Source organism: Vicia villosa, linkage group LG4 (genome assembly GCF_029867415.1).
Source record: "Vicia villosa cultivar HV-30 ecotype Madison, WI linkage group LG4, Vvil1.0, whole genome shotgun sequence".
Classification (NCBI taxonomy): domain Eukaryota; kingdom Viridiplantae; phylum Streptophyta; class Magnoliopsida; order Fabales; family Fabaceae; genus Vicia; species Vicia villosa.
In genome coordinates this window covers 77,881,185-77,893,154 of record NC_081183.1, presented here as the reverse complement: position 1 = coordinate 77,893,154, position 11,970 = coordinate 77,881,185, and the positions used below count along the sequence as shown (strand labels likewise).

Genomic DNA, 11,970 nt, shown 5'->3' with positions numbered 1-11,970 from the left:
ATCACTTGGTTTCTTTCAACGGGTGGTTGCCTAGGCGGAGGAACTACATCACCAGGTGTCATACCCCAAAAGTTGCCTTCCATATTCCATTCACAATGATTCAAAGTTCAAGAGATTCATCCAGTCATTCTCCTGAGCAAGAGTCTCCTAAAGCTAGGGTTTGGTAGTCTCCTGAGGGAATCCACAAGACAAGATCCCTGATCAAGCTCTCCATGGCCCATGATGATCTAAGATAACTCCATGGCAAAAGTCAAGACCCAACCCCAAAAGTTACCTGCTCAAACAACTCAAAGATTCACAGTCAACTGGTTTGACCTAAAAGTCAACCATAATCAAAGCACAGTCAAAACCCCCAATTTTGGTCAACATTAAGTATGTGAGGTTATATCCATCATTTGATCAAAGGTTGATCATGATCCATCAATAGAAACTCAGAAATGAACAAATACAAAAAGGTTCAAATTAACGTTTCTTTAGGAGAAAGTCAACTCAACTTTGACTGACCATAACTTTCACATGGAACATCAAAAATTACCCACTCAAAGCCTATTTGTAAGTAAATTGGATTCTCTACAACTTTGTCTCTCACAAGCCAAGGCTAGAAATGCTTCATTTGGAAGATATGATACAAAAGATTACAGGTCCTTCTTAAACATCATTCAAAAGCAGTTTTTTGTCAAAGAGGATATGATCAAGATAAAAGCTCCAAATGAAAATATGTTCCAAAGTGGCTTATAGAGGATATCTTGAGGTTTCCAAAAAATACCCCCAGATTATTCTCCAATAAGCCAAAGTAAGTCACTCTAAATCGTGGATCGATTAGCATGATGTGTGCATATTCATGATGTTTTGATTGCGTATTTGGCTTTGTCTAATTGCTATGAGTGTTTCTGGAGTGTTAATTAAGTTTCTGTACCTTCTAGCGTGATCGGCCATTGGAGGCTGAGTTGAGCTTTAGGGTTCAAAATTGGGGTTTTTATTTTAGGGCTAAATTATATGCTTGCATGTGTTGTTCGATATTTTTTCAGGTTGTTAAGCTACGAGCAAAACCCAAGCAAAATCGTAGCAAAATTGTGCAGGTTTTTACAATTTCTGTGGGGACGATGATGATGTGTTCCTGTTCCATTGGGCCATTCAAATTGCGCGCGCGTTTTTCTTACCATAGTTTTGATATCTTATATGAATTGTTGAACGTGTTTGGTTAACACGTTGCGTCTGGGGACGCGCTGGTATGTGTGTTTGTTGGTTACTCAAGGGTCCAGGGTTCGATCCCTGGCCCTTCACTTATTTTTTTTCTGAATTTTCTTGTGTGATCTCATGCGCCTCTGCCTGTATGCCTTACCCTGTGCCCTTAGATCTGGCCATAGAGTTCCCACTGAGTCAGATCCAACGCACCCAGATTTGTGCCTTATACCATGTACCACACTAACAGCCACATTGAATCATAACCCTCATAAACTAAATTAATATTAATTTATATGTTTTATTTAGATCCTTTTTAAATATTTATTTATATATTAAATTATTTTGTTAAATAAATTAATATATGTTATAAATATTAAAATTCCAATTTATTGTTCGTCCCGATTAAATCAATTAATCGCAATGGGCAATAATCAATTTTATTTAAAATATTTATTTAATTAAGATAAAATAAGTTTTTATTTGGTTAAATGGTTTCAACTATTTTTATTGGTTGCGATGATTAACCTTTTTTTCTCACTTTAACTCATTATTCTTTTTAATCGAATCAATCGATTACGAGGGATAATGATACAAATCAAATTATTAAAATTCCTAAAAAATAATTTTATTCGTTATTAGTGATAATTGAATCTATTAATTAAAATTGGTAACGATGCAACTACTAATCTTTTAACTATGGTAATCGAATCTATCGATCATTGCGGTTAATGGTAACAAATAAAAATCAGGGTTGTACGCCCAAACCTTAAAACATTTCCCAAACTTTTTCAAACTACAAATTATCATAACTACGATAGGCCACTCAAAAAGCCTCTAAAACCATACCAAGTCAAATTTCAACTCTAAGGGCGTACAACCCTTTCCCGGACTACATAGACTCTGATCCTCCAATAAGGAGGTACGTAGTCACTTGGCAACAAGGCGAGTCCCCTCCCCCATAAATCTCATTTTGTCCCGATTATGTTTCCTTAATCATAAACCTTTGATTTTGATAATTTTTGCCATTTACCCTATAACTTTCTGTCACCTTTCTTTATATTAACCTTATAACGCAAACCATAGGAAAGGGTTGAGGGTGCCTAACACCTTCCCTCGACCTGAATATAGTATCTTACCCTGATCTCTCAACTGCGCGAGGTTTCCTATTCGCCTTGGTAGAATAGGTGGCGACTCTAATCTTTAATTTTTAGGGCAGGTTGCTACAGCTGGCGACTCTGCTGGGGAAAACTATAATGGTGAATATTATGCTCCTATAGGTTTTGGTAGGGTTTAGGTTTCAGTGATTTTAGGGTTTGGCAAATTTTTGCCATTTTTAGGGTTTGTGTTTGTTTCCTTTTTATTATTGTTTATTTTTTTTCATTCTTTACTTTGTTTGTTTATTTTTGCCAAATTTTTTTTATCTGTTATATATATTTGTATTTAATTGCATAACTGTTATATTATATGCACTGCTGGGTATATATTATATTGTTGTTAAACCTAAGTGTGGGAGTTATCCTTGAGATCAGGGGGGACTTGAATCGCCTACGAGTCTCATTGATAACTCCACTTGGAGTGGGTTGAATATTCGGAAATGTCCAAAACGAGGCTTGACTTTGTTGAGGGCAGGACTGGATAGTCAGCTGATCTCTCCGAGAACCTACCCCAAAAATTTGAACCTCATTGGATAAAATGAGTTGTTCTAAAATCCAAAGAGACAAAAAGTCTCAGAGGCTACGAACGACCCCATGACACCCGTGTCTAAGACATACCAATGGAAAGGGTAGGCTCCCTAAAGCTGCTACGTCGAACCTATGAACCTAGGGCTTTTGTGTTTATGTGATTAAATATGAAATATTATTTGTTATTATTATATTTGTTTTTTTTTTGTGTTTTATTTGTGTGCATGCATCATTCATCATATGCATTTTATCATGACTTATCCACAGAAAAATAGTAAAGTAAAAAAAAAAAGAAATATAAAAATATATTCTATTTGGTGAATGTGTAGGAAGGATGAGTACAAAGAAGCCCATTATCCACTTTGCTGTTTCCACCCCAAATATCAAGAAATTGAAAATAATAAAGGAAAAACTACCATCAAGTGCTTTGGATAGGTTTGTGGCCCGTTATGGAGATATTTTGGATTTGCTAAAGGTAAAAGTCCAAGAGGAAGCTATCACTGCATTGGTCCAATTCTACGATCCTCCGCTTAGATGTTTTACTTTTCAAGGTTTTCAGTTGGCTCCAACTTTGGAAGAAATGGATGCTATGCTAGGATTCTCGAGGATAAAAAGGGAATTCTATACTGGTGTGGGTAAGGAAGTTGATTTCTCAGATTTGGCAAAAGCTTTGGGAATGTTCGCTACCGAGTTGAAATCTAATTATAAAACTGATGGAGATGTGCATGGGATCAAAAGATATTACTTAGAAAATCAAGCCTTAATGTATGCTCAAAAGAAACAATGGGACATTTGTGGACATTTATTAGCTCTTTTGATTTTTGGTGTTGTCTTATTGCCAAAAAATATTGATTATATTGATCCTGCCGCCATTCATGCTTTCACCTCTTTTAGGATTTTTTATAAGGATCCAACTTCCACCATCCTTGCTGACATTTATTATGCCATCCATGCTCGGTGTATGAAGAAGAAAGGGATGCTATTTTGTTGTGTGCATTTACTATATTCTTGGTTGACTTCCCATATCTACAAGGCTAGTTGTTTTATTAAAGAGCTGACTAGAAATGATTGGTCCCAAAAATTAAGGGATCTCAAAGCAGATTCTATCCTTTGGTATGCAAAGAAATTAAATTCCGATAAGATTATTTATAAATGTGGAGATTTCAACAATGTGCCTTTGATGGGAACATTAGGATGCATTAATTATAATCCTATTCTAGCATTGCGCCAACTAGGCCATTCTATGGATTGTGAGCCTCCCAAACCACAATTGGAAGAATTACTTTTGCATGACAACGGAAAAGGGGAACCAAGAACTTTAAAGAAAATAATTCAAGCTTGGAGGCATGTGCAAGCAAAGATTTTTGGGCCAAAGATTATCATTGCTAGAGAACCTTATACTAGTTGGGTTCAAGAAAGAGTTGGAATGATTTTGCTTCCTATTGTTGTGGATCCCGCATACAAGCCTGATTCTCCTAATCCTGTTCCTCTATCCATCGAAGAAATAGAAGGAATCAGGGCTGCCCTAGAAGCATCCCGAAAGGAAAAAGAAAAATTAGAGCTTGATTTACATCAACTTACCAACGAAAGGAGCCAACTACGCTTTGACCTTAAAGAGAAAAACCAAGAGCTTCAAGCAATGAAGGAAGATAATGATAGGCAAAGAAGTAAAAGGAAACGTGCAACCGAAGGAGTCCTAAGTGCTAATTATAATCTAGAAGCATATAATGACAAGTTGGAACAAGCAAATCTAGAAATTGCAAGGTGGAGAAGACGTTATGAAAAAGCCTCTCATGACAAAGCGGAATCTGAGAAAAATCTAGAAGCTGTAGTTTTTGAATTAACTGATAGAACTAAAGATCAAGAGGTGGAAATAAGGAATCTAAAGTTTGATCTTCAAGAAGCTTGCAATTTTGGACAAGAAGAGCGCGCGAGAAGATTAACTACGGAAGAAGCACTTTTACAGCGCACCGGCGAGTACGATAGAGCACTTCAAGCTATGGCATCACTTAGGCAAGTATTCATAAGGCAAAGAGAGATATACAAGGCAGCCATGGATGAAAGATATTATTGGAAAAGACTCTACACAATTGTTTCTACGGCGAATGAGCATGTGAGTATGGTTCCTAAGATGCTTGAAGACTATGAAAAATGCCGCGATAATTTTGATAAGCTAGTTTTCTTGTGTAATGATTTAATACAAGATATTCCAAAGAGTTTGGCAAAGGCGGAATCATCTCCTATCATCCTTCCCGAAGTAGTCAAAGAGTTTATGGAGCTTTGTAGGGATATGGTGGACAAGTTCCAAGAAGACATCCAAAAGCGTTCTTAATTTTATTTTATTTCCTTGTTGTTTTTATTTCAAGAATTTTAATTTCAGTTTCCATTCCTATTTGTAAACCAACAATAAAGTGGTATTTCCTTCAATTAATAAAGTGTGTTTATTTTCGCATTTACTTATTGTTCCTATAATATTCACCAAATGATTATATATAAAAAAAGAGGGAAGAACATATAAAAAAAAAGGAATATAAAAAAGATTATATATATATTTACTATAATAATGTGGATAAGACAAGAACATAGCATAAGCATAACATTCATATCATGCATACTATAATTTATTTTCAAAGCATTAAAAGAGAAAAAACTATCTTTATCTCTAGTCACACCATTGGAGAAGACAATCAAGCAACCATACCTCCATATCAAACTCGTGCTCAGAAGAAGAAAGCCATGGAACAACTAGAGCAGAATCAAGCCGCCCTTCGCGAAGAAGTAACCCAGTTGAAAGGTACTGTGGATGAGATTAAGGGAGGAATGGCTCAAATGTTGAGTTTCATGAAGGACTTAAGAGATGAACAGGAAAAGGCTAGGGAAGTTCGGAGTCAGTATGAGGAAATACCGAACGATGGCAACCCGCTGTTAGGATTTGTTCGAGGCTTTGACCCTCACAAGTCAAATGCCCACTCCTCTAAGAGAGTTACCAGAACCCATGAAGTGGGAGAAGCTTCCCATGAAGGATTCATTCCCACCACTCAGAAAGAGGGGGCACCTCGCACTGTTCGCATCCCTGCTAACAATCCGCCTAAGGATGACGACTACGTGGATTTGCAATATGGGGAGGCTGATGAAACAAATCAGGAACCCCAACATAAGCAAACCCAATCTGATTATGAAGAAAGTGCTATAAATAGTGGACAAATCAAGGCGCTAGAAGAAAGGCTGAAAGCAGTAGAAGGATATGACGTGTTTGATGTGGATACCTATGAAATGAGCTTGGTGCCGGATTTGACTATTCCTCATAAGTTCAAGATACCCAACTTTGAAAAATACAAAGGACTTACATGCCCAAGAAGTCATTTACGCATGTACGTCAGGAAGATGGCTGCTTATGCCAATGACCAAAAGCTAATGATGCATTTCTTCCAAGACAGTCTAAGTGGGGCATCTGTTGACTGGTACATGCAATTGGAAAAGACACATATCCGAAGCTGGAAGGACCTTGCTAATACGTTCCTAAAGCAATACAAGTACAATCTAGACATGGCACCCAATCGGATGCAATTACAAAATTTGTCTCGGAAGAAGGAAGAATCGTTCAAGGAATACGCCCAGAGATGGCGAGAAATGGCGTCCCGAGTCCAACCTCCGTTATTGGAAAAGGAGCTGGTTTACAAGGACCATACTACGATAAGATGATCGGAAGTGTATCCTCAGGATTCTAAGATCTAGTGGTCATCGGAGAAAGGATTGAGGACGGAATCAAAATTGGAAAAATACAAGGAGCACCATCTAACTCTTATAACTCAAAGAGGCCCACCTCAACCTTCGCTAAAAAGAAGGAAGGGGAAACCAATGCAGTAGTGCATCAAGAGTCTTGACCTCCTATAGCATACCCACCTCAACAAAATAGGTTCCAAGCGCCGCAAAGGAGATTCGATCCTTTGCCCACTTCTAAAAGCGAAATACTGAAGTACTTGGTAAACGAGTCATTAGTGGAACTCAGGCCTATGCCACCCCCGCTCCCCGGAAAGATTCCACCCAAATTTAACCAAAACGAAAGGTGCGAATTTCACGCTAACTCCCCCGGACACACACTAGAGAAATGTTGGGCTTTCAAACACAAGGTTCAAGACTTGATAGAGTCAGGGGCAATCGCTTTTGACAAACCTAACGTCAAAACGAATCCCATGCCTCGTCATGATGACACAGTCAATACGATCGAGGTCGTCACTGAGCAAGAGTTAGTTCAACAACGGAGTTCCCCCATAGATGCCCTTAAGAGGTATTTACTTACAAAGGGGTTCATCCTAGATCATAACGAAGCTTTTAAGAACACCCTGCAAAGACTCGTGGACCAAGGAGTGATCCAGTTAAAAGAGTATCCTGAGGAGGAGTATATGGCCATGCTAGATAGGAATGAGCCATTAATAATACCCAGTCAAGGGGCAAGGAAGCCTCTAATTATCCCTTGTCCCCAAGCACCATTGCTGATACCGACACAAGGGCATACCAGGATTATCCCAGTCAAAGCTCCATACCCTGTGGACAAGATGAAAGCGGTCCCTTGGGAATATAATTCTGTCACTAATACTGTCGTGACAAACATTGTTGGGCCTGGGGGCATGACTCGTAGTGGCCGCATATTCAGTACTGCACGACCAAATGAAAACTTGGCGCAAGCAAGTAATCAAACTACTGTAGTCCCGACTGAAGAAGGCATGTCCAAGGATAAGGAGATCACCAATAAAGATGCTGAAGAGTTTTTGGCATTAATAAAGAAAAGTGATTATAGAGTGGGGGACCAGTTACACCAAACTCCGTCCAAAATATCACTCCTCTCGCTACTAGTGCACTCGGAGAAACATCGAGACGCCTTGATGAAAATCCTGAATGCCGCGCACGTGACCAAAGACGTCATTGTAAACCAATTCGATGGAATGGTGGCTAATCTCACTACCGGGGCATGCTTAAGTTTCAGTGATCATGAGCTACCCTCACAAGGGAAGGAGCATAACAAAGCCTTGCATATCTCCATACAATGTGGGAAAGCTCACTTGTCTAGATTTCTAATCGACACAGGTTCATCATTAAACGTGATGCCAAAATCCACGCTCGATAAGATAGCGTTGGAAGGTCTAGTAGTTAGACCAAGTCATCTGGTAGTCAAGGCCTTCGATGGATCACAAAGTCCGGTATTTGGAGAAGTATACCTCCCTGTGGTAGTGTGTCCCCACACCTTCTGCATCAATTTCCAAGTGATGGAAATTGAACCAGCTTATACTTGCTTATTGGGACGTCCCTGGATTCATGCCGCTGGGGCAGTTACCTCCACTCTCCATCAGAAAGTAAAATTTGTGGACGGAAACTTTATAGTGACCGTCAATGGGGAGGAGGACATCTTTGTTAGCAACCTGGATTCGTACCGATACATCGAGGCTGGAGAAGGGGCGTTAGAAACCTCATTCCAAGCACTAGAGATCGCGACTGCTGTCACACTACCGGTAGAGAAGATATGAAGGGCGGTAACATCTTGGAGAGACCTGCAAGACCTAAAAATGGAAGGCTGGGGAAAAGTTCCAGAAGTTCAGGAGAAGAAGGATCGTCTGGGGTTAGGATATTAACCAACAAGGAAAGCTGCAAAGGAGGAGCAACGATTCCCTCTAATCACGCAAACTTTTGTCACAGGCGGATATGAACATGTATCTGTGATATCTCGCGTGGATTCTAAGGAGGGTACATCCAATTTCATCCGAATGATCAGACCAGGAGAACAGCTCCAAAATTGGACAAGCCTGGAGATACCGGAGATAGTTTCTATTTCAAAGTAATTTGTTTTTGTCGTGTGTTTTATTTCCCTTTCAATCAATCGATAAATATAAGAACAATGTCGCTCATGCCTCGCCCGAAGCATATAGTTGGTTTGTAAGGGCCCCATTTACTTTCAAAGTTTGAGTTTATTAATAAAATTGTCGTTTGCATTTGGTATCGAAAACATTGTCTCTTTCTTGCATTTACTTTCTCAAAATGACAAAAAAACTTTCTTGCATAAAACGAAAGCATAAACATAACTGCATACTAAAAGCAAAACATAAAACATGTGCAGATCTCTTCTTAACACTACCGATAATAATACTGTTGAAACTCAATATAAACTCGAGGCTCTTGCTAATCAGTCTGAGGAAGACGATGAACTTCCGGAAGAATTGTCAAGGCTAATGGACAGAGAATCCAAAAGCATGCTCCCTCCTCAAGAAGCCATTGAAATCATAAACTTGGGCACAGACAAAGAACCTAAGGAAATCAAGATTGGGGCAACACTGAACGAGGACATAAAAGCGACGTTGGTCAAGCTTCTCCACGACTATGTAGAAATATTCACTTGGTCATACCGTGACATGCCTGGATTGGACACAGATATCGTCGTACATAGGCTACCACTCAAAGAGGGTTGCGCACCTGTTAGGCAAAAGCGCAGAAGAGTTCGACCCGACATGGACAATAAAATACGAGAAGAGGTACTCAAGAAATTCGACGCAGGATTCCTTGCCGTAGTTGAATATCCACCGTGGATCGCCAATATAGTGCCAGTTCCTAAAAAGGATGGGAAAGTGCGCATGTGCGTAGATTACAGGGATCTGAATAAAGCAAGCCCAAAAGACGACTTTCCATTGCCACACATAGACATACTAGTGGACAATATAGCGCAAGCTTCGGTGTTCTCGTTCATGGATGGGTTTTCTGGGTATAATCAGATCAAAATGGCTCCCGAAGACATGGAGAAAACCACCTTCATGACGTCTTGGGGCACTTTCTGTTACAAGGTAATGCCTTTTGGATTACGAAACGCTTGGGCAACGTATCAACGGGCCATGGTCACGCTGTTCCACGACATGATCCACAAAGAAGTCGAAGTATATGTGGACGACATGATCGCCAAGTCCTGTACTGAAGAGGAACATATTACACACTTACAAAAGTTGTTTGAACGCTTAAATAAGTTCAAGCTAAGGTTGAACCCGAACAAGTGTACGTTTGGCGTGAGGTCAGGAAAGCTGTTAGGATTCATCGTAAGCCAACGAGGCATAGAGGTAGGTCCCGACAAAGTGAAGGCTATACAAGAAATGCCTGTTCCAAGAACAGAAAAAGAGGTTCGTGGTTTCTTAGGTCGTTTGAACTACATCTCAAGGTTCATCTCGCATTTAACTGCTACATGTGAACCCATATTCAAATTACTAAGGAAAGACCAACCGATCAGGTGGAACAACGATTTTCAGGTGGCTTTCGAAACCATAAAAAGTTATTTGCAAGAACAACCGATACTCGTACCTCCCGTGTTAGGAAGACCATTGATCACGTACCTTACAGTCCTCGAAAGGTCTATGGGATGTGTACTGGGGCAGCAAGACGAAACAGGCAGAAAAGAGCACGCTATTTACTATCTTAGTAAGAAATTCACGGATTGCGAATCTCGATATTCACCGTTGGAAAAGACATGTTGCGCCCTAGCATGGGCCTCCAAACGTCTAAGGCAATATATGCTGAACCATTCCACATGGTTAATATTGAGAATGGATCCCTTGAAATATGTGTTCGAAAAACAGGCTCTCACGGGAAGAATCGCTAGATGGCAAATGTTGCTGTCAGAATACGACATCCAATACGTCACTCAAAAGGCGATAAAAGGGAGTGTACTTGCAGAACATCTAGCTCACCAACCCATCGAAGAATATCAGTCTATGAAGTTTGACTTTCCCGATGAGGACATTATGCTAGTAAGAGACTACGAGATACCTGGATCCGACGAAGGACCCGAACCAGGTTTGGTATGGACGCTTATGTTTGATGGGGCCTCAAATGCGTTAGGACATGGCATAGGGGCAGTGTTGACATCTCCTGACAACCGACACATACCTTTCACTACGAGATTATGCTTCGACTGTACCAATAATATTGTAGAGTACGAAGCGTGCATCTTGGGATTAGAAGCTGCGATCGATCTAAGGATTAAATTACTTGAGGTATATGGGGATTCGGCGTTGGTAATCCACGAAGTCAATTAAGAATGGGATACTCGGGATGCAAAGCTAATCCCGTACCGAGACCTCATACTGAAGTTAATGGCTGAGTTTGAGACCATCACTTTCAATCATATCCCGAGGGAAGAAAATTAAATGGCCGATGCGTTGGCAACACTCTCCTCTATGTTTAAAGTAACATGGCCAAATCACGAACCGCAGATAACGGTCAGACACTTTGACGAACCAGCCTATTGCCTTACGATCGAGGAGCAACCTGATGACAAACCCTGGTACCATGTTATTAGGAAATACTTGGAGAAACAAGAATATCCAGAGAACGCCTCCACAATTGATAAAAAGACGCTAAGGAGGTTGGCATCTAAGTTCTTCCTAAACGGTAATGTCCTATACAAGCGAAACTACGATTCAGTGTTACTAAGATGTGTGGATAAGAATGAAGCCAAGGAGATTATTAAGGAAGTCCATGAAGGAACCTTTGGAACTCACGCAAATGGACATTCAATGGCGAGAAAAATATTACGAGCAGGGTACTACTGGTTAACAATGGAGGCTGATTGCTTCCAATACGCAAGGATATGTCATAAATGCCAAATATACGCTGACAAAGTACACGTACCGCCAAATCCGTTGAACGTACTAAGTTCACCGTGGCCATTTGCAATGTGGGGGATTGATATGATAGGGATGATCGAACCCAGAGCCTCTAATGGACATCGATTCATATTGGTTGCTATAGATTATTTCACCAAGTGGGTCGAGGCTGCTTCCTACACTAATGTAACAAGGTAAGTGGTCACCCGGTTCATCAAACATAACCTCATATGCCAATACGGGGTTCCAAATAGAATCATCACCGATAATGGTCGAACTTAAACAATAACATGATGAGGGAGCTATGCGAGGAGTTCAAGATTGAACACCACAATTCTTCACCATATAGGCCTAAGATGAATGGCGTCGTCGAAGCTGCAAATAAGAACATCAAAAAGAAAATACAAAAGATGGTGAAAACGTACAAGGACTGGCACGAAATGCTTCCCTTCGCCCTACACGGTTAC

The 11,970-nt window shown here is 40.1% G+C and overlaps 1 protein-coding gene across 1 annotated transcript; it reads left to right on the top strand.

Annotated features, from left to right (window-relative positions):
- The first annotated feature begins 5,687 nt into the window (after nt 1–5,687).
- Nucleotides 5,688–8,389, top strand: LOC131597395 (uncharacterized). The gene is made up of 2 exons (XM_058870095.1): nt 5,688–6,118; nt 6,877–8,389. The coding sequence occupies exons 1-2, from the start codon at nt 5,688–5,690 to the stop codon at nt 8,387–8,389; spliced, it is 1,944 nt and encodes a 647-aa protein (XP_058726078.1).
- The last annotated feature ends 3,581 nt before the right edge of the window (nt 8,390–11,970 follow it).